Here is a 25,261-nt window from a genome sequence, read left to right as displayed (position 1 = left end):
TGAGGGACATGGCATTTCTCACTATTCTGACCTCGGGGCAGGCTCTTCCACCTAAGTCAGGAGTTGATGGTGTGAGGTGGGGCATTTTCCTGCCACCCATGCCTCCATATGAAGATGATTAATGGGGGGAGGCGTTCTCCCATACACACAACATCAGGACTGGCTCACCCACACCTCAGCTAGTAGGAACGATGAATTCTTATTCCTATGGAATCATAAGTAAAATTAATTTTCTTCAATGATTTTCTTTGTTTAAGATATTTCTTATAGCAACACACAGAAACTATGAATCTGTGCCTCTCAGAACACGTTCCTGTCTCACACTAGGCTCACAGATCTTGGCACAAGTGCATCCATGATGGAAACTCCATTCAGGCCATAACAACTCACCACATTGCTGGCATCACCTACAAAATCAAAAACAAGTAACTAATTCATCAGAGTCCATAGTTCTGGGAAGTCTCTAAATGTATTGACCTTGCTTTCTGGTTTCTCTGTTTCTGCCTCTAGCTAACAGTTCTTGCTAAATAGCTGAAGAACGTTGACCCAGAACCTGGTATTTGTACTGACCCTGAGAATGGCTTGGGGCTTCAAAGGGATCCCAAAACCAAGTGTACTCACAGGCTAACTAACAAAGGCCTATTTTCTTCATCTTTGGATTTTGGTTTTTCATGAGACAGGTTCTTCCTATCACGAAAGGGTCTCACTATCCAGCTCTGAAACTCACTATGAAGAGCAGGTTGGTCACAAGCTTACTGAGATCCACCTGGTCTGCCTTCCAAGTGCTGATATACATAGATCTAATCTACATGGGTAGTAGAAAAAGACAAGATCTCCTGAATAATTGGGAGCATGGGGACCTTGGGAGAGGGTTGAAGGAGAGGGGAGAGACAGGGAGGGAACACAGAAAAATGTAGAGCTCAATAACAATGAATAAAAAAAAGAAAAAAAGAGAAGGCACCAACCCACTCTTCTTTTATAAAGACTTTCTCTTAGCTTAAACCTGCGTCTGGTGGTCTTCTCTGGTGGGCACCCCACAACATTCCTTCAGCAATGCATGCGTGCAGGAGAGCACCCCATGGGGGCATTGTGCAGTGCCAGGAGAACAGAAGCACGGATCCACTGATGCTCAGTTTCCTAGACTGTGAATCCCACTGGGATTGTGAGTGAACATAAATGGGCCCCTTGCATCCCGCCCTTTCCTTTAGTCATGAGCTCTTCTTTTACATGACATTCAATGTCTCCCACAGTATCAATTTAGGGCTTAGCTGAAGTCCCTGTAGGTTTAAAAACCCAAGAAACAAAGTGTCCCATTACCTCAGGACCATGCTGTTTCCAAATCTATGTAGCTGGATTTTATAATCTGTGATGGGAAATCAGGGTCAAGGCCTTTCCTGGACAGGCTCTCTGGTGTTTTGTAATAGAAATTTCCCTTGGGTCATGGAAGGACACCATAGGGACAATGTCCTGGTTTTTGCTGCCTGAAACTAGAGCGTTGTGACCCATGACCTTCTTTCAAACTAAGCCACCCATCCTAGAATTTCTGTGAGCCACCTTTCATCTTTCAAGGGGTGGGCCATCTTTTCCAGGAAGCAGTACACTCATAGGGTTCTGAAATAGAGAGCTGGAGTAGTCATAGAAGTGGCTGAGGGCTGCCGTGTTCTGGGTGCTGGTCCTTGAATCAATCCTGCAGACCCTTGTAGGCCTACTGTAGACCTACAGGCTCTTTCAGAGAAATGGACTTGGACATAGATTGTTTCTTCTCCTGTGCAACAGCGTCTGTCCTCGGATGGTCATGATCATGACAGAAGGAATGAGTTGAGTGTGACTGTCTCACACATGAATTCCATTCCTTAGGGTGAAACTTGAACACACTGTCCTGTATTCAAGAATCACTCAGGGCAGAGGTAGCCTACAAGCTCTTCTGAATGAATTTTTGTGTGTTTTATATGATTTTATGTTACTCAGAACCTCAGATGTAAAGCAAACCCTATACCCCTGACCATGTCTCTGGCACAACACCCACATCTGCATGCTGGATGTCATCTTTGAAAAAAATTTCTTGCTTATAAACACTTATTATTAGGGATAATTAAAAATATGATAACTCCATATCTATCTCTGCTAGCCACACCTTGATTCCTCCACACACCCTGAAACTGCTTTGAAGTGTAGACTGGGCCCTAATCAGAAAAACCGACAAGGCATCCCCATGGTTTCAACTTTCAGTCTATTTCATCTTTGGGAAGGATGTCATTATGACATCAGAGTATCAACCATCCCATGAAGCCCCCAAATAGTGAAGAAGGAAGGCTGTTGCCTCAGTCCTGAGTTCTGAATATTTATTTCCTTAGCCCCTCACATGGATTGGCTTTCAGTGCACAGACTTCAATGGGTGACCAGAATCAGCCTCTCAGGACCTCTCCTTGGTAACATCATCTTCCTAGTACCTCCTTCCCCTTCTAACCCTGTCAGCATCACTGACAATCCTTGGTGTGCTATAACCTGGTTCCCCAGTGCTATGTGCAGAGCACAATTCAGGACTCCTTCCAAAGCTCTGTGTGTTGGTCCAACAGCACTGGCTACTGCTGTGTCCTGGTTCCATGAAAAGATTTCACCATAGGTCTGAATCCTGCACCCTTACCTATGCCTAAGTACTCTTAGGCATCTTGACACCTTCCAAAAAAATTCCTCTTATATAAACACAGCTGTTCTGTGTGTCATTAATTTTTTTCAGCTAATTTGTCTTAGGGGAGTCTGCTTCCAAGACAAATGTAGGAAAAGTTTCCTAGCATCAGCTTAGCTTCTGCACTAGAAATTGAAAGCAAAAATCCCAGCAATTATCACATCTTGTCTTGTCTATATGCATCTTCTGATCATTCCTAACACACCATCTCCTCACCTTTCCAATTTGTCCTTTAGTCCACCAATTTCAGAGCATTTTCCACAGTATGTACAAGTCATTGAGTCCTCACCAATCCTCCAGAACTCTTCTTTTTGTTTATCATTTCCACCAATAATGACAGACATTTATACTTTAAACAAATGGAAGAAGAAGGAAGGGAGGAAGGAAGGGAGGAAGGGAGGGAGGGAGGGAGAGATGGAGGAAGAGAAAAGAAAGAAAATGAAGTGTGATCCTAATTAATCTTAATCAATAAAAATCTCAAGTCAGATATTAGTGTGAAAGCTGAAAGATCAGAGAAGCAGAGCAGCTTTCCTCTTTCCTCTACTAAATCTCAGACCAAATGGGGGCTCCTGTCTCTATGAATCCTCAGACTGAATGGGTGGGGGTCCTGTCTCTATGAATCCTCAGACTGAATGGGTGGGGGTCCTGTCTCTATGAATCCTCAGACTGAATGGGTGGGGGTTCTGTCTCTATGAATCCTCAGACTGGATGGGTGGGGGTCCTGTCTCTATGAATCCTCAGACTGAATGGGCTTTAAATCCTGTCTCCACCTCCCTAGTCCTGGGGTTAAATGTGTGCCTCCCAAGTACTTCATCAAAGGCATGAGATCCCAAGTGCTGGGATCAATGGTGTGCAGCACCACTGCTTGGCCCCTATGGTTAACTAGTGGCTAGCTAGCCCTCTGATCTCCAGGCAAGCTTTAATTGTAAGAGCCAAAAAAATAAGAAAGAAAGGAAAGGAAAGAAGGAAGGGGAGGAGGGAGAGAGAAAGGGAGGGAGGGAAGCAGGAAAGACTACAGAAGTGACTGCAGCAGCAATCTGCACACATGCACACCAAAAACAGATATCCCATCAGCAGACATCCTAAAGTTCAAGGCCCCCTCAAGTCTTCAGAATGTACCTTGATTAAACTAAGTCCCAGGGTGTTTCAATGTGAGGGAACCGGTGTCCTCAAATGGATCATATTGAGTGCTAGTTTGTGTGTGGGCATGTTCGTGAGTGGGATTGCATTTGAATTCATGTACACAGCAAATTAGATTTTCCTCTTCTGTGACTGGGCATCAGCTAAGCCAATGAGAACCTGAGCCTATCAGCTACCTAGGTCTCCAACAGAGAAGGAGAGAGAGAGAGAGATTATTTGCAGCCTTATCCATGAAAGCTAATTTCATGGCTTCAATTCATGTGCCTCATGATTTAGACAAATAAAGAAACTTGCCTGTTTTGTGTTAAGAAAGGTTTTCTCTGTGTAGCCCTGGCTATCCTGGTACTCACTCACTGTACAGACCAGATTGGCCTTGAAATCTGTGACGCACCTGCCTCAGCCTCCTGAGTGCTAGAATTAAAAGCATCTACCAACATGACTGCCTACTTTCTGCCTTTTTAATGTTGTTTTGAGACTTGTTTTCATTATGTTGCCAAGACTGGCTCAGAACTCACATACCTCCTATCTCAGCCTCCTAAATGTTGGGTCAGCACCCTGACTTTGTTGCTACTTGTCATTTTAATCATCATTGCATGAGGAAATATTTAGAAGCTTCAGTTAGGTCCTTCCATGTGTACAGTTGGCCAATGTGTTCAGACATACTGGAGCTGTGTGGGCTGGGAGTTTTATTTTTTACAGTAAAAATAGCAGTTTTTATATGATTAATCATTTCATGTATTAGAGGTGAAAAAAATTATCCCAAAAACCAATGTACATTAATACTCAAACAACTTGTTAAAGATTAACCATGTAGGCAAGCAAGATATTCTTCTCAGTCAGGTCTTTAGGGACAGGCTGTATTTTGCAGTTACAAAGAAAGGACCAATCACTTTTTTGCTTATTTTGAAAGGTAATCTTTTAAGGGCTCTTAAAGAAATCACAAATCTAAACTTTTTTTAAAAATTATTTTTTAAAAGATGTCTTTTTTCATTTTACATGCGAAATCCATCCTTCACTTCCTTCCCTTCTCCTACTATTTCCACCCCCCACCTTCCATCCCACCCACCGTCCACTCCTCAGAGAGAGTAAGACATCCCATGGGGAGTCAACAAAGTCTAGCACATTGCCTTGAGACAGAAACAAGGCCCTCCCCCTATGTCTAGGCTGAGCAAGGTATCCCTCCAGAGAGAATGGTTTCCAAAAAGCCAGAACAAATGGTAGAGATAAATCCTGGTCTCAGTGCCAGTGGCCCCACAGTCTGCCCTGGGCTGGTGAGTTTTAAATTTTAAATTTACATAACCTAGAATTACCCGAGATGGGAGTCTCAATTAAAGATTGCTAGATCGGATGGGCTTGTGGGCCTGTCTGTGGGGGTTGTCTTGATGGTTAAGCGAGGTGGGAAGACTGGCCCTGACCATAAGCGGTTCCCTTTCATGTGCTGGGTCCTAGCTGTGTAAGAAAGAAGAAAGCTAACCGAGAGCCACAGGAAGCAGACAGCAGGGGTGCATTCGTTTCTCTCTGCCCTTGACCTGACGTGGTGTGGTGAGCTGTCTGCCCTGCTACTGCTGCGACTCCCTGCAGCCATGGACTGCAACCCAGGTTGTGAGCCAGATAAACCCGCTCCTCCTCTGCATCTCTCTTCATCGGGTGTTTATCCCGGCCACAGAAATGAAACTAGAGGCTGGCTGGGCATTATATCAAGTAACAGGGATTCCATGTAAGCAACTACAGTGACCAAGACCTTGACCTTTAGGACTCTGGCCTTCCAGAACTGTGCCTATGTCTTAGTAGGGTTTCTATTGGTGTGAGAAAACATGACCCAAAACAAATTGGGGAAGAAAGGGTTCATTCCAGCTTACAGCTTGCTGTGTGTCATCCAGGGTAGTTAGGGCAAGGAGGTAGGAATTAAGAAAACAAGTCAAAAGACAAACATTTTGGGGTAATTCAGAAAAACTCTATTATGAACACGGCAGCACTTGACTAGTTTTTCTTCCTTTCTGCTGCTGGACACTGAGTTCAGGGCCTCTACGCAGGCTAGACAAGCACTCTTCCTCTGAACTGCCGTCCCAGCCTGTGCTGTGTATTTACAGGAATGATTGAGCAAGAGGGACTCTGCCAAGCTGGATTTAACAGCGCTCTTCTTATCTATGTTAGAGCCAGGAGAGAGCGCAGCTGCTCCATGGCCTCTTGGTCCTAGCAGCCCTGCGTCCTCAGGAACTTCAGCTGGAGAAAGGGGTGTAGCTGGCACTCCTTTCCAGGGAGTGTTGGTCTTGTGCTCCTGAAAACAACTTCGTATAAAGTTGGTAAGTTCTAATTGGAAACAATTATGTTTTCTAGTGGCTTTCCCCTTGGAGATAGGGTCTAACGGAGCCCATGCTGGCTTGGAACCAGTTTTGTAGCTGTGGATGGACTTAAGCGTCTGATCCTTCTGCTTCCACCTTCCAAGTTCTGGGAACAAAGGCCTTTGCTGCTGGAATTGCTTTGTGTGGTGAGGCTGGGGATGAAAGCCTGGGCCTCAGACATCCTAGGAGCACAGGCTATGGACTGACATCGGTATGGAGTGCATGTCTGTGTCACTGAGGTCTCAGCGGAAGAGGGCCTCTGGAAAGGCTGTTGTTGATCGGCTTTAGTCAGCTTCACTACGTTCAAGTGGGCTGCAAGCCAACAGTTCCCTGAAACTCCTGTTTATTCAGTCAGTGATCTGGAGGAGAGTCCTAAAGTCCAGTAATCTCATCCTTGCAGCAAGGATTCAGAGATGAAAGATAAAAATGCAGATTAGATTGTTGTAATTTACTGCTGAAAGTGTGAATCTCTTTTTCTTTGAGACAAGGTCTCGCTGTGTAGATCTAGCTGGCCAAGAACTTGCCTAGGAGACCAGGCTGGCCTTAGAGTCAGAGATTCACGTGTCTCTGCCTTGAGAGTTCTGGATCTACAGGTGTGTGCACCATCAGCCTGCGGGTCTTTTCTCACAGTTCTGCAGCACCATGAGGCTTGCCACAGTCCTTGTCTTCTGCTCTTTGTTCATGGGAGTCAGTGGTGACGGCTGGTATTCGTTCTTCAAGGAGGCCATACAAGGTAAGAAGTAAGAGGTGATGGGCACAGTTAACTGTTCCAGGATGCACGCTGAGCAGAGGCCACATTGCGGTCCAGTGCAGGTTCGCATTTAAAACCTAGAATGGAGTCAGGGAAGGACTGTGGCTTTATGTGGCTTCTTGACTCTACACTGGTCACTTGGCACCTTCTGAAGGATCCTCAGACAGGGCCACAAGGTCCATTCTGTATTGCTGATACTGATCCAGAGGAGTCGGGACTTCCAGAGAGTCTTCCACAGAGCAAATTCACAGACCACAAATTTACCAGTGTTGAAGTGTAAGTGAGCACTCAGTATGTCCTAGAGACACATGCGCTTAGTAAATGTGCACATACCTGCAGATAGTGCCTTCTACACAATTCCCTTCCTTTTCTAGACAACAACCAAGAACAAGGATGTAGGACTCCTGGACACTCAACATTGCAAGTCCTCGTGTATTTCAATACCGCGGTTTACTTATGTATTCTACACTGGTCACCCCACCATGTGTTCTCCTCAAACTGGGAGACAAAATACAGCCCAGTTCCCTAAGTTGCTTGTCAGGGATTTCGTCACCAGCATGAGAAAAGTAGTTAATACACATTCTTGGTTGTGTTTTTCTTAGTGGCCATGGTTAAAATGCATTCTCCATCTCTTCTTGTGGCACAATCTGTCCCTGGATCTTACCTGTATGATGTCAATGTCACCTCTTGGTTCTCTTACTTGACAGGTCCACCCCTACATTGTGTAGCACACACAGATCTATATGACACACAGCCAAGGCTAATCATCTCTCAACCCAAAATAATCCTTGGAGCAGTGCCCTGCTTATGAACACCATGGAAGACATCCCAGGGACATACACTCGCCTCCATGGACATTTCAAAGGATTAAGCTGCCAAGGGGTGAAATGTGGAAATCCACAGAAAGTTTGCATTTTTCCACTTCTCCAATGACCCCAGGCTGACCTTTGTAACTTTCCTTTCTTTATAGGGACTTGGGACTTGTGGAGAGCCTATCGGGACAATCTAGAAGCCAACTATCCAAACTCAGACAGATACTTTTCTGCTCGGGGAAATTTTGAGACTCAAAAGAGGGGAGCTGGGGGCATCTGGGCTGCTAAAATAATCAGGTGATGGTCCTGCTGCTTCATGCCTCTCACTGTTCCTACCTGTGGCCTCTCCCACTGTCTGTGCTTGCAGGGTCTGGGTGGTCTGGAGAGCAAGAAATGGAGGGAAGGATGGGGAGTGGGGATGGATAACACCCACAACGAAACAGTGAACACCAAGATGCGGTGTCAAATCCATCATATCAAAGGGTGTGAAAAGGACAAGCAGGCAGAGGCCCTTCCCCAAGGGACTGATATTTCCTCTTTCCTGTGGCTAAATTTTTCCTCCTCCAGTATTTTCTGGGTCATTCCTTGATAGGTGAGGAGGAGGGACCTTTGAGGTGGGGCTGTCTCACTCTGGCATTCATATCCTGTCTCCCTTGGATTTCAGCACCAGCAAGAAATACGTTCAAGGCCTCCTAAACCGGTATTATTTTGGAATGAGAAACTTTGGACTGGAAAGCCTGGAGTCTACCAAGAAAGCTGAGGAATGGGGCCGAAGTGGCAAGAACCCTAATTACTTCAGACCCAATGGTCTCCCTGAGAAGTTCTGAGCCTCCTACATAGGCTGCACTGAGGGGACTGGGCCATAAGACACATTCCCCTCCACATGACAGGATGTCCTTGTTCTCGGTGTCCACAGGAGCCACGGAGAAGCTAGAGATGGCCAACAAATACTCTGCAGATTGAACTTTTGGATAGAAATGTGAAAATCTCAGACATACTTTCTTCTGGTCATACCTGGGCATCTCTGTTTTTGTCATCGTTGTTCCCAGGCTTTTCTGTGTAGTGATGCCACTCTGCCTTATCAGTCACATTCTGTGCACAGTCTGACTCCAGACCTTGTCATCTGTGGCCTCTTCTCATATAGAGAAGAACACTGCTTTGAGAAAGCCTCATCCTACCCTAGGAATCCTATCCTAGACACTGCACTGGGGACCACAGGTAGATTCCAGTTTAGGAGTGCCTGCATAGCACGCATGAATCCCTAGAGGTATCCCTAGAGCTGTATAAACCTGGTGTTGGTACACACTTATATTCCTGGCACTGGGGTTGGTAGAGGCTGGTAGAGGCCAGCCCTGGTTGTATTGTAAGTTGAGGCTAGCCTGGGATATATGATACCCTGTATCACAATAAGGCGCGCGCGCACACACACACACACACACACACACACACACACTGTTTTCTCACAGGGAAGGTTATCAGAAACATACCATGTAGAGGTGAAAAATCAAAGCCTGAAAGATGCACACTTATGTACACACTGGCAAGAAAAACATGGTTCCAATTAAACTAAGATAATGGGCTCTTATCATTCAGATCCTTTATATTATACTCAATGAAAATGTATCTTATTAATATAATGGGTCTGTCTTAGTTGTTTTTGAGTATGTTCAAAAAGAAAGTGTGTGTGTGTATGTGTGTGTGTGTGCATGTGCATGTGAGAGCATACCTGACAAAGCTAGATGATCAGACTAAAATTTAGTTCTCTTTCCCCTCACTGTTTATTATTTCTTTGAGAATTTCCAATAATTTACTTTATCCTAGCATTCCATCCTGACTGACCTTTTCTCAATTGACACAAGCTAGAATTTCCTGGGAATTGGGACCTCAATAGAGAATTGAGTTTCTCTCTCTCCCCTCACCTCTCTCTCTCTCTCTCTCTCTCTCTCTTTCTCTTTCACTTTTTCTTTCTTTCAAAGTAAATTCTCACAATATAACCCTGTTTGGCTTAGGACTGATTGTATAGATTAGGTTGTCTCTAAACTCACAAATATTCTCCTGAATGCTGGGATTAAAGTGTGGGTCACTTTGCCTTGCGTTGTAGGACATTCTCTTGATTGATGGTTGTTGTCAGAGGTCATAGGCCCCTGGGACAGTGTGGTCCTTTGGCAGGCCATACTGGGTTGTACAGGAAAGCAGGGCTGAGCAGGGCAGTGGTGCTGCACACATTTAATCCCAGCCCCCAGGAGGCAGCAGCAGGTGGATCTCTGTGTCCAAGGCCAGAATGGTCTACAGAGTGAGTTCTAGGACAGTCAGGTCTCCACAGAGAAATTCTATCTTGAAAACAAAAGCAAAAAAAAAAAAAAAAAAGACAGAAAGAAAGTGGACTGAGCAAGTCGTAGAGAACAATCTGGTAAGCAGAATTCCTCCAAGGCCTCTGATGCCAAGTTACTACCTCAAGTTCTTGCCTTAGTTTCTCCTGAGGATAAACTGTATGTAACCTACAAACCATGTAAACTCTCTCCACCACAAGCTACTTTTGGTCATTGTTTTAGTTACTTTTCTATTGCTGTGATGAAACACCATAACCAAGACAAATTATAGAAGAAAGCATTTAATTGGGGGCTCACTTACAGTTCAGAGGGTGAGTCCATCACAGTGTGGAACCTGGTGCAGGCTGACCATCATGGTGCTGGAGAAGTAGCCTAGAGCTTATATTTTAAGATAACGAGAGAGAGAGAGAGAGAGAGAGAGAGAGAGAGAGAGAGAGAGAGAGAGAGAGAGAGAGAATGGAGAGAGAGAATGGAGAGAGAGAGAATGGAGAGAGAGAGAACGGAGAGAGAGAGAACGGAGAGAGAGAGAATGGAGAGAGACAGAATGCAGAGTGCACTCACTGGGAATGGTGTGTGGGCTTTTGAAATCTCAAAGCCCACCCAAAGGTGGTACACCTTGTCCAACAAAGCCACATCTCCTAACACTTCCCAAACAGTTCTACCAACTGTGGACCAAGCATTCAGGTCTATGGACCGATTTCATTCAGGCCACCCCAGTCATGGTGTTTACTACAGCAATAGAAAACTCATTAATTCTTTTCCCCAACTCCTCCCAGGCCCACCCAGCATTCTCTATCAACCCACCTTTGTGTTCTCTTGAATTATTTTAATCCACCAAACCCAATTTGTTCTGCTCATATACACTTGAGTGTGTGGCCATTCACCGCAGCATGGCTGACTTAGTAGGGCCTGAACCCTTAAAGAAAATCCACCCTTCCTCTCCCAGTGGCTATCAATTGCCATCAGCTCCTCGGCTAGGGGGACTTTGTGTCTCTCTCCCCCCTCCAAGTGGAGATTTTGTCTGATCTGAGCGTGTGCCGATACTGAGCATGCTGTCACTGTCGCTGCTCTGTGAGTCCACATGTGCAAGCAGGGGCTGTGTCTGGAAAAGAGCTTCCTTGCGTCAAGCACCATGTCTGGATCTTGCAGTCTTTCTGCCTCCTCTTTTGCAATGGTCTCTGAGCCTTGGGGGAAGAGGATGTGATACAGATGTACCGAGTGCAAAGGAACATACTTTGAAGAATAGCATGTGCTACCGAAACAGAGTCAGTTTAGAGTGCTGGCTCAGGAGGCTTCACCACCACGTGCCTTTGTTTTCCCGACACTAGTTTGACTGTGAAGGTAAAATTCTCTCCTCTGCTCATAACACTGGGTCACGAGTGGCTCTGGAAAGTCCCTGCAGTCCTGTTTCAGCTCCAGTGGCAGGTCTGCTGTAAGGTGCCCCTCCCACATTTGAGCTAGTTGGCTGTTGGCACACTTGGGGGAGTGAGGGCTCTGGGCCTCCTATGCAAGGGACTTGGAGGTGTCTTGCCACCAGGCCTCCCAGTCTTAGGACTTAGGGAGGGGAATGTCGTAGGGAGGGAGTGTTGCCGGGGCATCAGTGGAGTGTGGGGCTCTCCTATTCACGCTGACATTCTCGGCTGACCTGGGAGTCTCTGCAGAAATGGTGTGCATGGCTGCTCCTGAGAGGAATTTCACCTCCCACCAGTGCCCTCAGCAATGGAGGTCACTCCTGGAAAGAGAAGCAGCTGCATCCGCTGCTCCCGGGCTAAGGTGTTGATCCCTTCACCTCGCCAATGTTTTCACTCAAAACCTGGTGGTCTTCCCAACCCGATTGAACAAGTGGCAGAGATGAACAGAGCATCGCCCTATCTGCCTGGCACACTATCCCCCCTCACCACACTCCTGTGTGTCAGGCAGGCCATGGCGTCTGCTAGCAGGCTGCCATGCAACCTCTATGCAACCTCCTGGGGGCTGAGGAGGTTTGTCCTTCTTTTCTGGGCGCGTGAACGCACGTGAAGAGATCTAGCTCCACAACTCCTCACAGAAGGACAGCTCTGCTCTGTCAGCTACTGAAAGTTCCTGCAGTCCCTGTTCAACTCAAATGGCAGGTCGGTCTAAGACACCCCATAAGCATTGTGGGCTAGCTCCCCCTCCACTCCCTCAGTCCTTTCCATATGCACAAAGCAGGAGTGAGAGGTACGGAGAGGTTGGGACTGAGAGCCTGCGCTCCTGCCTCCTTGAGACCTTGGAGTTCTGGGGCTGGCTCAACTTCTTGTATTAATTCTCCAGGATGTGGGCCAATCAGAGCCTCTTTGTCCTCTCAGCTGCAGGCAACAAGGAAAAGGGTTCATCAGCAGAACTACAAACTTGGCTGCTGAAGAAGACATTGCATAATTCTTAAATTTCCCAGGTTCACTTTTTGAAATTTCTAGTTAGGAAGAATTCAGGCTCACACTCAGAGGACATTTTGTGCTACATCTAGACACAAGTTCATTATCTGTGGCGTCCTCCCAAACTTGCAGGCAAGAACTCAATGCTGTGGAGTACTCTATGGGAAATGCAGGTTGTGCCCATTTACAGTAAGTTGGTGTTGGATCTGCTGTGGGATGCTCCTGTATGTGCTGGACTGATGCAATGCACTGTGTACCCATCTGTGTTTATTCCAAAATAAACATTTCTCTTCTTCTCTCAAACATTTGCAGTCCTTTAAAATTCCCTTCCAGTTTCACCTTTAAGTAAATAAGCTTGCAGAATGCACGCATCTCTCTGTATTTATTCACCACCCGGTAAAGGCATCAAGAGAGGTGTCTGGATGATAGCAATACAAGGCAAACAGCGGCCTTCTCCTGAGATCCCATCCCATGAAGACACATTATAAATGAACCAAGGGCAACTTTGTGTGATAATAAAATGAACAAGAAAGAAAAGCATCCCTGGACATACCTGTCCACCCATCCCCCAACACTCAGGCATCTCTTGGAATAAGGGCCGAAAGAAAGGGAGAGGTGAAGGTGACTTGCAGCACAGAGTGATTTCCACACGTGACAGGGCAGTTGCACAGAACTCAGCCATTGTGACAGCGTGAACAAGACCTGTACAAGCTCAAAGCAGACAAAATCCCAGCACGGAGGGGGCTAGGTGGACACGAAATCCATCCCTAACTCTGAACCCATTGGCATTTGATTGCTTCTAGGAGAGGAAGGTTTTAATGCTATGACCCCTTGTTGACCAACCTCTAGGGAGACCCCATTCCCCAGCAGAAGTTGTCTCATAAGAACTGGACTTGACGAAGGGGGAAAGAAGAGATCTTTAAGTCAGGTGGGTATGGAGGTGAGAGTGGAGTTGTGGATGAGGAGTGAATATGATAAGAACACACTGGATCAAATCCTCAGGGAGTTAAACTGTTCATAAAGAACAAGTTCATATGAAGAGCTCTTCTTACTGCAAAGTCAGCTAGGGTTCCTGGATTGGGGGGACGCTAAGGCTAAGGAAATATCAGATGAAAGGAACTGAGACAGAAACACAGGATAGAATTGGGAGGTCTGTTTGGTCGTGCTGAAACCGCCAAACAGCCCAGAGTTTATTCCAGGACTAGCTTATAAGCAAAGGCAGAAAATTGCACAGCACAGACGGTCAGTATCTAAGCACAAGACCATTCTGGTCCTTGAGTGAGCAGCCTCCTCTCTAACAGCGCTTGCTGCTCTGAAGCAGCCTTACTTTCTATCCCGATGTTCCTGAGGTTTGCGGTCGGCCGTATTCTTTCTAGTAGATAGAATGCTCTTTTTTCATGGGCAAAATGCTCTTTCCCATGGGCTAAATCAGGAGTCTCTCACAGTTCTCAATATTATTGGAAAAAGCAGAGCAGGCAAGCTTTAACTTGAGTGACTCATGAGTCAGAATCGATACCAGATGGAAACTGAGTCATATGTGAACTACCACAAACACCTAGTGCTGCTTCTCCATCTCCAACAGCTGTTTCCTGATGTTTTCTCCCAGCATTCCTGTTCTGTGCTTTGCCACTTTCTGCCTGAACCCCTGTAGCAAAATTAAAAACCTGTGGGCCCTGCTCATGCCTGCTTATGGTCTCTTAGTTCTTCATGACTTTGAAGCAAATTCCTGTACTATTTATTCTTTTGTATTCCTGGCTTATCACAGTATCTGAATTAATCTGCTTTATTATCTTTCTGAGTGACTGCTCATGAATAAGCACACTTGAGTCTGGAGAAGTCCTTTCCCAGTGTTGAGTTCACCCCTGTGGATGCCAAAAGTCAATTTCTTCTGTTCTTTCTCCTATTTAACAGGCCCAGCTTAATTTTGAACTGTAGGTTGAAAGGACATAATCTCAGGCTTTGGATTTGCCATGCACCCCCATGATTATTATATATTCAGATTTCTTTTTCCAATATTAATGTTCACTCCTTAGACACTGGCCCTGCATGATTTGATGGAAAGTGCTTACCTTGATTATTTCCAGTCAGGATGAGGAAGATTCTGGAAGCTCAACATGATGTATTCCTGAGCATAGGTAGATTGCACAATCTGGGGAAATCAGACTGTGTCAAAAGAAATCTTTATATTCTGAAAGATGAGCTATGGCCAAGTAGGATTATGCAAGATCAAACGGGATTTCCCCCCAGCCAAGTGACAGTATATATAGGTAGCCCCAGCCACATCTCCTCACCGAGCAACACAAGCCGCTCACCCGAGGTCTCAGCAGGAACTGTCAACCCCAGGTGAGTTGTCAGAACTTTCCAGCATTGCTCTTTGCAGACTCTGTTCCACCAGCACTCACTGGCTGTGTTTCCATGCTCGGTCTCTCTCCTGAATCTACCAGATGCATTAGAATTCACAGGAGGCAGTGCTGTTGCCATGGGGATTTGTTGTCTGCTTCTGTGTGAATTCAGGGAACAGTGGGGTCAGCCTTCTACAGATAGACTGCAGAGACCTATGATGGCTGTAAAGCCACCACATCCCACTCTGGAAGATTCCTATACAGTTGGGTTTTGGCTGGCAAGATCAGAATGCAAAGTGCTCTATACTAGGGGTCCATTTGCAAACTCTCAGGCACTGGGAGTCGAATGAAACACGTGGAAATGGGGAGCAAGAAACTCCCTGGGATCCACTTACATCATCTCTCTACATGTGTGTGGATTTCTGTATAAAATCCAGTGGGATTTGGTGTTGACATACAAGCACAGCTCAACGTTATAGAAGCATCCTCCACCCCATGAAATGGCACGTTCATCCTTGTGTTTCCCTGACCCTACAGCAGGATGAAGCCTTCCGTTGCCATCATTTTGTGTCTCTTGGTCCTGGGAGTTGACAGCCAAAGGTGGCTCGAGTTCATGAAAGAAGCTGGTCAAGGTAAGAGCAAAGGATGGGGGCAGGAGGTTGTATTTGTGGATTCCAAGTATTTACCAGAGCAGGGACCACAAAATTCAGGGCAAACATTCTTGTGAAGTATCCTGTATAGGGGAACATTGTCACTCTTCCTATGTAGTTCTGAACTTTTATGGTCAGTGTTGACCTCTTTGTGTGAGGATCCCTAGTCTGAGAGCACATAATGTGTGTACAGCAGCTTTTCCGCAGGAATATAGGAGCAATCTGTTCTTGAAAGATGCAGATTCGCCAGCAGGAGAGGGGATCTGCTGCCCCCTTGTGGAAGGTGATGAACAGCTCACCTCTATGTTTGGCAGCCATGAAATGTAGAGCCTCTTACCTGTACAGTGTTCCAGGGGAGGAAGAGGAGGACCAGTAGAGTCCTCAAATACAGTGACAGCAGCGAAGGCTAACTGACCTCTTCACACTGTGAAAAGGCGTTGTCCAAGAAGCATTATTTGTTAAATGGAGTAATGTTTAAATTAACCTGCTGGTGTAAGAGCCCCATCTATCTCTTAAGGAAACTGAGGCCAAAAGCAGACAAAAACTATCTAACAAAAACTCAAAGAAGAACAGATGTTATCCCAGGTAGGCCAGCTTCTCAGAGTCCACTAGACAGCTTCCAGAACAGAGCAGGGACTTCATGAGCACACACCCACTCTTTACCTGAGAGCGACAGTTCATGGGTTGGGGAAGGCAGCTGCCTTTAAAGGGAGCTCCAGATCCTCCACCGGCAGATGACCATGACTTACTTTCCTGGATACAGGTCTGCAGGGGCCGAGACATGGGCAGGGAACTATCACCAAGGGAAAGACATCCCACCAGCCACAGCACAATAAAAGTTAAATCAACCTAGATATTGGCCTTGCCCTTTTTCCTTAACTCGTTACTTCTGAAGATATTTCCCATTTACTGTTAGCTGGGTCTGATTCCTTCAGTGCGCAGCTCACCACGCCTGTCCTTGCTTTAGACCTTTTGCTCTTTGTGGCACCTTCCTGAGGAGCAGAGAAGTGAGAAGATGCTAATAGATGGAGCATCTTCCATGAACATCCCACGTGCATTTTCTCGGTTTTTCTGCGTAACCGCCAGGTGGCTAATACTCTTCCCTGTTCTTGTAGATGGTACAGAAGTTTTAAACCTAGGTGTCCTTTGTTACTTAGAGTTTCTGGTCACCCAGCTTGTTTCAGTCTGTCAGAGAACGCTCTGCTGTCTCCTGCTGATGGAGTGCTGGGAACTGCTCAGGCTGCAGTAGATCCTGGACATCCGTGGACTCGGAGCAGAGCTGCACTCACTCTGCTTGGAGAGCGGGTTCTCCTGGTGCCTGTGCTGGGAGAGAGCTGTGGCTGCAGTGGCGATTGTAGCATTTGGGAGGCTGAGGCAGTGGGATTGTGGGCTTCAGGTCATCCAGGGTCATATAGAGATGCATGCTGTCTCTAAAGGAAGAGAACATAAAGGAAAGGAAAGGAATGGAGAAAGAAGAGAGGGGAGATGAGGAAGGGAAGAGGCCTCATGTGCTCACACCATATATAGAAGTTTCCCTGGATCATTTCAGAGGGCTTCATTATCGTCTGATGACACACCCCCTAGAGATCATCTCTCCAGAATACGCTTTCTTGAGCAGCCAAAGACCAATAACAACAGAGCTAAGACAGGAATCCCTCAGAATAAAACTCGCTCCAAATATGCTTCCTCATGGACATGGGGAAGTAAGAACTGTTCATGTCAAGCCATAGTTCTCTGGGCTTGTGAAAGGCTGAAGTCATGGGGATGAGTTGGACAGAAGTTTTCACCCTGCTTTGCCTAAACACAATCTTCCTTGCCATTCTCTTCCCTCTCCAGGAACTAGAGACATGTGGCGAGCTTACTCTGACATGAGAGAGGCCAACTGGAAAGGCGCGGACAAATACTTCCATGCTAGAGGGAACTATGATGCTGCCCAAAGGGGACCAGGAGGAGCCTGGGCTGCTAAAGTGATCAGGTAACAGAGGTCTCAGTGGGTGGAGCTTGACTGCTTTGGACAGTCAGGAGGGGCTCTCCTCTGCATCCCGTGCACACTGTCTGTAGCCTTCCTCTTCTCTGTGTACAGTACTGGGAACGGTTGGCAGTGAAACATGAACCCCACCCTCTCTCCCTTGGTGCTGCTCGTCCAGCATGAGGGTGGAATCCTGGGCTGAGTAGGTGCTTGCTCAGGCAGGATCGGTACCAGCCTCTTTCTCTGGTGCTCCTGGGCTCCTAGTACATCCATCTTTTCGAGTGCAGGGTGTGGAGCTATTGTCATCGGATCGGTTATGGATCTTCTTCTTGTCTGTCTTGATTGCAGTGATGCCAGAGAGGGTATTCAGAGGGTCACAGGACGTGGAGCAGCAGACTCAAGAGCTGACCAGTTTGCCAACAGATGGGGCCGGAGTGGTAGAGACCCCAACTACTTCCGACCTGTTGGCCTGCCTAGTAAATACTGAGTTTTCTCTTGATGTTCCCAGCCGTGCAGCCCCCAAGGAAAGAGGCAATTACTGAATTGAATTAGTTCCTAAAATCTGGATCCCTAAGCACCACCAAAATGTTGAATAAATACTTGTGAAATGCAACTTGTTACTGGCATTTTGAAATCGCACAAGATTGTGGGACATGGGAATGACAAGAAACACCACACCAGCTCTGTTCTCCAGTCGCCTGCAGCATCCATCCTCTGAAGTTGTAGCAGTCGCTGGCCAGGCTGCTCCGTGGGCGGTCGTTTGGCGTGCAGGGGTGGGGGAAGAGCGAGGGCGACACTGCAAGGATAGGGGCGCAAGTGGTTGACGTTGACAGGAGAGGAGAGCTCTAGGCAGTGGCTCCCGAGGACCTGCGATGGGAGCGGCCCCGGAGAAGGCTCCCTACCCTGGGGACAGCGCGGCAGCGACCACTGTGGCGACTCCGGGGCTCTGTGCTCAGGGAACGCGAGGCGCGCCCAGGGGACCGCAGCTGCATTCGCTCGCCCCAGCCGTCCAAACTTCGGGCTCCCTCTGCCAGCCCGCCCTGGACGCAGGCGTCAGCTACTTGAGCGGACCCAGCCTCCCCTCCGCCCGCCAGCAACGGGAGGCAGGGATGCGGCCATGAGATGCTGTGTGTGTGTGTGTGGGGGGGGGGGGTCGGGGGCAGCAGCTTGCGGAGCACGGGGTCGGCGCGCCCGGGGCCCGGGACGCAGGGGTGCAGCCTCGCCGCACCGGTCCCTCTCAGATTTCCCGGGCCAGTCGAGGCGCCGGACAGAGATGTTGCGGTCGCCGGCCGCGCTGGTCGCCATCTCGGCCTGGGAGAAACTGAAGGATTTCCCCTGGGAATTGGTGCGTGTGATCCCAAGGCTCAGAGGCAGAAGTGCTTGCAAGGCTCCTCGCAGTTCCCAGTCTGGGTAGCCAGGCGGAGCTGCGCCCCTGCCCCACCTCAAAGATGCCACTTCAAAAGAACAAGAGCTTTTCTGTCAGAAGCTACAGCGGTGCTGTGTACTGTTGGATTTCAGTGACTGTTTCAGACTTGAAGAGCAAAGAAATTAAAATGAGCAACACGGAATCAACTGGTTGAGTGTGTTTCAACTAGTAGTGGTGCAATTGTTGAATCAGCGTATTCTTCTATAGTAAAGATGATCAGTGCTAACATCTTCCGTTCGCTTCCTTCAAATGATAATCCAGATTTTGATCCAGAAGACGATGAGTCCACACTTGAGGCCTCTTGACCTCACATACAGTTGGTGTATGAATTCTTCTTGAGATTCTAGGAGAGTCCTGATTTCCAGCCCAGCATTGCAAATCGATGCATTCACCAGACGTTTGTACAACAGCTCCTGGAGCTTTTTGATAGTGAAGACCCAAGAGAACGCGACTTCCTGAAGTGGGTTCTACATCAGATTCATGGGAAGTTTCTTGGGCTGAGAGTGTTCATCAGAAAGCAAATTAACAACATTTTTCTCAGGTTAATATATGGAACAGAGCGTTTCAACGCTGTGGCTGAACTCCTTGAGGTCTTAGGAAGTATCATCGGTGGCTGGGCATCGCCACTGAAAACAGAACATAAACAATTTCTAATGAAGGTCCTTATTCCTATGCACACTGCTTTGTTTCATGCTCAGCTGGCACACTGTGTCCTACAGTTCCTGGAGAAAGACACAGCATGGACAGAGCCTGTTATCAAAGGACTGCTAAGATTTTGGCTGAAACATGCAGTCAGAAAGAGGTGATGTTTTTAGAAGAAATTGGAGAAATCTTAGATGTCATTGAGCCAACACAATTCAAAGCGCTTGAAGAGCCCTTTTAGAGCAGATGTCCAAGTGCGTCTCCGGGTCTCATTTTCAGGTTGCAGAAAGAGCACTGTACTTCTGGAATAATGAATGGATTTTTACTCTGATTGAAGAGAATACTGATAAAATTCTGCCGATGATGTTTGCCAGTTTGTATAAAATTTCCAAAGAACACTGGAATCAGACCATTGTGTACAACGTGCTGAAAACCCTGATGGAGAAGAACGACAAGCTTTTTGGTGATCTTACTAGTTCCTACAAAGCTGAGAGACAGAGAGAAAAAATGAAAGAATTGGAACGTGAAGAACTGTGGAAAAAACCTGAAAAGCTGAAGCTAAAGACGGCATCGAGAAATAGGACAGCGCCTACAACGTGCACGGCATTCTCGGCTGAAATACAAGTGCCAAGTAAGATCAGCTCCCGCCTCTGCTGGCTGGGGAGCTTTGTACACTCTTTTGGAATATATAAAAACTTCAAAGCAAACCTCATCAGTATATTATTATTAGCAGGCCAGTTTTTCCTGGGAAGCATAAGCGAAAGAAGTACGGGCTAAACATAGTCCTGGCTGACCACGGACACAGTGTGTGGTCACCTTTGTCTGACCGTTGACTGCGTCACCTTATCATCCTTGTTACATGTGAGGTCACCCTGGGAGTGGCAGGAATCACGACTGCATCACTCTATCTTCCGTGTTACATGTGAGGTCGCCCTGGGAGTGGCAAGGATCACGACTGTGTCACTCTATCATCCGTGTTACATGTGAGGTCGCCCTAGGAGTGGCAAGGATCACGACTTGAACTCTATCATCCGTGTTACATGTGAGGTCGCCCTGGGAGTGGCAGGGATCACGACTGTGTCACTCTATCATCCGTATTACATGTGAGGTGATCATGGGAGTGGCAGGGATCACGACTGCGTCACTCTATCATCCGTGTTACATGTGAGGTGATCATGGGAGTGGCAGGGATCATGACTGCGTCACTCTATCATACGTGTTACATGTGAGGTCGCCCTGGGAGTGGCAGGGATCACGACTCGAAATCTTGATCATGCTGCACACAGATCAAGTCATCTTCTGTGCTTTCACATGACTGCAGACCTTGGTTCCATCTGAGGAAAGAACTTTTGTAAGATACACTGAGGTGCTGTCCTTCCCTTCCCTCTCCTAGAGATGGTGAGATCAAAGCCCAAGCTCCTTAAAGATACTGCCAAAATCTGGGATTTGCAACACTTATGTTTCCAGGATTTTGAAGCACAAAGTATTAAAACTGGGGGAAAGTAAACAAAAATTCTGCTCCCAAATACCCCTTTCAGGAGCAGCACCCCAGAGTGTAGCATCATGGGTAAACCCGAGGCTCACCTCTCTTTCATTCCTCTCCAAGGCTGGAGGCAGTGCTGTGGACAATGGTCTGTACCCTGTAAAGATTTGTCAGTTGTATTGGTTTAATAGCATGCAGCCAGGCGGTGGTGGCGCACGCCTTTAATCCCAGCACTCGGGAGGCAGAGGCAGGCAGATCTCTGTGAGTTCGAGACCAGCCTGGTCTACAAGAGCTAGTGCCAGGACAGTCTCCAAAGCTACAGAGAAACCCTGTCTCGAAAAAATAAAATAAAATAAAATAAAAATGCTGATTGGCCAGTAGCCAGGCAGAAAATAGAGATGGGGCGACCAGAACAGCAGAATTCTGGGAAAAGGAAAGACTCAGTCTACAGTCATCACCCAGACACAGAGGAAGCAAGATGAGTTGCGTCACTGATAAAAGGTACCAAGCCATGTGGCTAACACAGACAAGAACAATGGGCTAATGTACGGTGTAAGAGTGAGTTAATAAGAAAGCTCCAGCCAATAGGCCAACCACTTTATAAATAATGTAGGCTTCTGTGTGTTTCTTTGTGACTGAAAGGCTGAGGGACTGGGTGGACAGAAACCTCTGTCAACAAGGCAGGGCCTTCCCAGTCCTCGACTGCCTGACCTCAGGCCTGCCTGTAGGTGGAGTCTCTGAGCCCCACGATGTGATGCAGACAGCTAGCTGTCATTGCCCGACTTTATTCAGAAGAAATGCATTGACTGTGCTGAGGCCCTGTACGTTCTTTCCTGGTCAGTATTTCTCACTTGTTATCAATTCCATTCCAACCTCTTGCCTTGCTGTTGTAGGAAAAATGTTTTATAATGAAAGACCTTCACTGGGGATTGAGCAGCATTTAATAAAGTCTATGTTTTTGAGAAAAAAATTTTAAAAAGAAACGCCACACCATTATTTTTTTAAATAAAGAGACATGAAAAGATAGGGATTGGAATATTACTCTATGCCTATACATGGACCAAAACATGTCTATGTATCCCATCAAACACAGGCAGATAGCAGAAAGCCCTGTGTATGATTTCAATTATGAAGTCAAAAACTTGATAAAAACCAACACATGCTAGGCTGAGGACTCAGCCTAATAACAGAGCAATTGTGTAGCATGCATGAGGCCCAAGCTTCCACCCCAGGCCTCCCCATAAAACAAATCAATAAATTCTTACTTAGTCAAATCTAACTTAAAAAGCGGTAAGATGAAATCAAAGCATTTTTTAAACAAAGTAACAGTTTTAAAAGTTTGACACTTCCCACAAAGAAAGCATCAGATCTAGATGTTTCTATAGATAATTTTAACCCTTCAAAAAAGAAAGTACGACCATTTTGTAAAATGATTCTGTAGAGAAGACAACATATTCAGCACCCATTTTGTCTGGGACAGGAAAGCTTTGACTTTTTCCTCCCCACAACCTGAAAGAAATGACCAAAGAGCAAAAGCACAGGGATCTGTGATGAACTGACTCCAGCTGCGACCAGCTCCAGGCTCGAAATATAGCCTGGGCTTCTCCCTTTACACAGTCCCTGAAGATTCTTGAATACTGGAAATTGGGGTTCAGATATCATATGTCATTTCTTTACCAAACAATGCCCTTCCTGGGTCATGCTGGCTCAGGCAGTCCCTTTGTGACTGGGCAGCTATGTCCTCTGCCATTAGCTGCCTCTTCAACTTCTGGTCTCTTGTTGGTCCGTTCCTTGCTTCAGGAGTCCTTGAAAAACTCACCTTCTCCTTCCCTGAGGTGTAAACTAGTTTGTATTATATATACATATATACATGCATACCTAGGTACACACACATTGTATATGCATACATACCTAGACACACACACAGACACACACACATACAGACACACACACAGACACACACACACACACACATACACATAGGCCAAAGCTGTTCTTTTGTTCCCACCCACTCCAATACAAAATAATCATACAGAAGCTATATTGTTTGCAGTACTCTTTGGCCAATGGCTTAAGCATATTTCTGGCTTACTCTTATACCTTAAATTAACCCATTTCTATTAATCTGTGTATTGCCATGTGGCTGTGACTTACTGGGCAAAGTTCCATCCAGCATCTGTCTCTGGTGGTGGCTACATGGTTTCTCACCGACACTGCCTTCATTTTCCCAGCATTCAGTTTAGTTCTCCCACCTAGCTCTATTCTGCTAAGCCACTGGTCCAAACAGATTTATTCATTAACCAATAAAAGGAACACATAGACAGAAGGACTTCCCACACCACACTCACACACACGCACACACACACACACACACACACACACACACACACTTTGCCTTCTGAGACCAGGCTGCAGGGATTAACGTAGCCAGAAAAAGACAGAGAGGCTCCAGCAGAAGGATCCAGTTTCACCTTGTCCAGCAGTCATTTGAAGGCAGCAGAAGAGACAGTTTCCTGATCTGCCATGGTCTGCAGCACCCGTGTGCATGCGCCATCCACACTTTGATGAGCAGCACGTGCAGAGCATTGATGGCGGCCCCACCAGGAGAGCAGCCATCATCCTTGAGCTTCCAGTGATGCTGAGTCTGGTGCATCTTTGCTGCGGCCAGCAGGCCCGGGCCCCCACCATTTCCACACCAACATCTGCCAGAGTGTCCAGGATTCGAGAGCGTAGCCAGGTTCACTGCCACTGAGCCCTGTGAAAACTGAGCCCTGTGACAGCATGGACCACATCTTCCTCCCCTTCTGGAGGAAATGAGCCGCTCTGTGAGCCTGACATCTTCCACCTGAACAGGAGTGCATGTAGCATACACAGTAATCCCATCTCGCACCATGACTGGGGTGTTGGTCGTACAGTGGATGACTTTGGAAGCTGTCGGCTTCTTTTCAATGGAGTTGATGATGGCCCTGCCACAGAGGACGCCCTTCAACCCTCTCCCAAGGTCCTATGCTCACAATTTACACAGGAGATCTTGTCTTTTTTACTTCCCATGTAGATTAGATCTATGTATGTCTCTCTTGGGGTCCTCATTGTTGTCTAGGTTCTCTGGGATTGTGATTTGTGGGAAGGTTTTCTTTGAACTCTTTATCTTCCACTCTAGCTTCTCAAGTGCTGGGATTGTGGGTGAATCTCAACATGCCAGATTCCATTTTTTAAGATAGTGGCTTGATATGTTGCCCAGACAGACTTTAACTTTCAGGCTCCGTCCGTTCCTTGTCAACCCCCTCACGAACACACCACCAGGTTTCTACCCTGGAACTTTCTATCTCAAAACACATTGAATATCCCCATAGAAGGCCCTTGCCCACGGCCAGGTCAGTCTAAGGATTAGCCAGGAAGGGGAGCATCACTTACAGCTGGGGACCTTTCTGCATCCTCAGGCACCCAGCCCCAAACAGGGTGGATTCTCAGACCCCCACCCTCCAGCTTCCTCTGGAGCTGAGGCTTGTGTTGCCTTCACTCTCCCTGGTTCCAAGGTCAGCTGGCTTAGCAATGGCTCCTTTCCTGTGATCCTGTCCTTTCTGTGGGGATCAGTTAGGCCCAGACATCCTGTGCCTCCTTCCAGTCACTCAGTCCTCTCCCAGTGATCCCACTGGGCAGCTGTGGAAAGGACTTCTCAGGTAGCTGGCGGGACTCCAGCTGTTCCTGACCTGGCTCACCAAACACTGGTGCTACTTGTCCTTGCTTTTCAGTTGAGTAAAAAAATCTTCCCCGCCCCCAAAATATTTCAAAGCTATTTCTCCTTGCTTTTTCCTCTCTCCCTGCTCTAGATTAGGAGAGAATCTCACCTGCAGCATAGTAGGTCCACAACCTAAATTTTCTGTCCCCATAGCACTCTGTCCAGGCCTTCTTCAAAATCTCTTTTCCTATGTCAGAGTTTGTGCTGAGTGTATCTGACCTCCTGCTCTAACACCAGGTAACGACTGAATGACTTGACTGGCTATTCCCATTCCTGTCTAGGTGAGCACTGTTCTCAATTCTTTATTTTCCTATTTGATAGGATTCTTACACTTTAATTACGCCCCACTGGCAACTTTGGGCGGTAACAGCTTACATCACAAATCCAAGTCACACAACTAGTTTGAAGCTAGACACAACATTCTTAATGATTTGCTAGAACTAGCAATTGTATTGGAGTTGACATTTTATAAACCACTTTCATAGGCTGGGAGTGTATCTCAGCAGTTGGGGCATTGCCATAGGTTCAATTTCTAGCACCTTGGAGAAAAATAACA

At 46.8% G+C, this 25,261-nt stretch overlaps 2 protein-coding genes and 2 pseudogenes across 4 annotated transcripts; 3 read left to right on the top strand and 1 right to left on the bottom strand.

Moving 5' to 3' along the window:
• Positions 1–5,774: 5,774 nt before the first annotated feature.
• Saa4 (serum amyloid A4, constitutive) lies at positions 5,775–9,362 on the top strand. Of its 3 annotated transcripts, none has more exons than XM_057756420.1 (4): positions 5,775–6,129; positions 6,799–6,901; positions 7,890–8,028; positions 8,396–9,362. In XM_057756420.1, the coding sequence occupies exons 2-4, from the start codon at positions 6,811–6,813 to the stop codon at positions 8,556–8,558; spliced, it is 393 nt and encodes a 130-aa protein (XP_057612403.1). In that variant the 5' UTR covers positions 5,775–6,129; positions 6,799–6,810; the 3' UTR covers positions 8,559–9,362. The 3 variants fall into 3 exon arrangements, with proteins under 3 accessions (XP_057612403.1, XP_057612401.1, XP_057612402.1); XM_057756418.1 differs by having other exon boundaries at positions 5,777–6,129; positions 6,657–6,901; XM_057756419.1 differs by having other exon boundaries at positions 5,777–6,129; positions 6,652–6,901.
• Positions 9,363–14,757: 5,395 nt separating this feature from the next.
• On the top strand, positions 14,758–17,982 carry LOC130865389 (serum amyloid A-3 protein). Its single transcript, XM_057756414.1, has 4 exons — positions 14,758–14,797; positions 15,334–15,428; positions 17,283–17,421; positions 17,764–17,982. The coding sequence occupies exons 2-4, from the start codon at positions 15,338–15,340 to the stop codon at positions 17,900–17,902; spliced, it is 369 nt and encodes a 122-aa protein (XP_057612397.1). The 5' UTR covers positions 14,758–14,797; positions 15,334–15,337; the 3' UTR covers positions 17,903–17,982.
• Positions 17,983–18,688: 706 nt separating this feature from the next.
• Positions 18,689–20,118, top strand: LOC130865125 (serine/threonine-protein phosphatase 2A 56 kDa regulatory subunit alpha isoform-like; annotated as a pseudogene).
• Positions 20,119–20,209: 91 nt separating this feature from the next.
• LOC130865124 (pyrroline-5-carboxylate reductase 1, mitochondrial-like) lies at positions 20,210–24,823 on the bottom strand (annotated as a pseudogene).
• Positions 24,824–25,261: the final 438 nt, after the last annotated feature.

Source organism: Chionomys nivalis, chromosome 23 (assembly GCF_950005125.1).
Source record: "Chionomys nivalis chromosome 23, mChiNiv1.1, whole genome shotgun sequence".
Lineage (NCBI taxonomy): Eukaryota > Metazoa > Chordata > Mammalia > Rodentia > Cricetidae > Chionomys > Chionomys nivalis.
The sequence above is the reverse complement of the archived record's forward strand: the minus strand, read 5'-3'. Positions and strand labels throughout refer to the sequence as shown.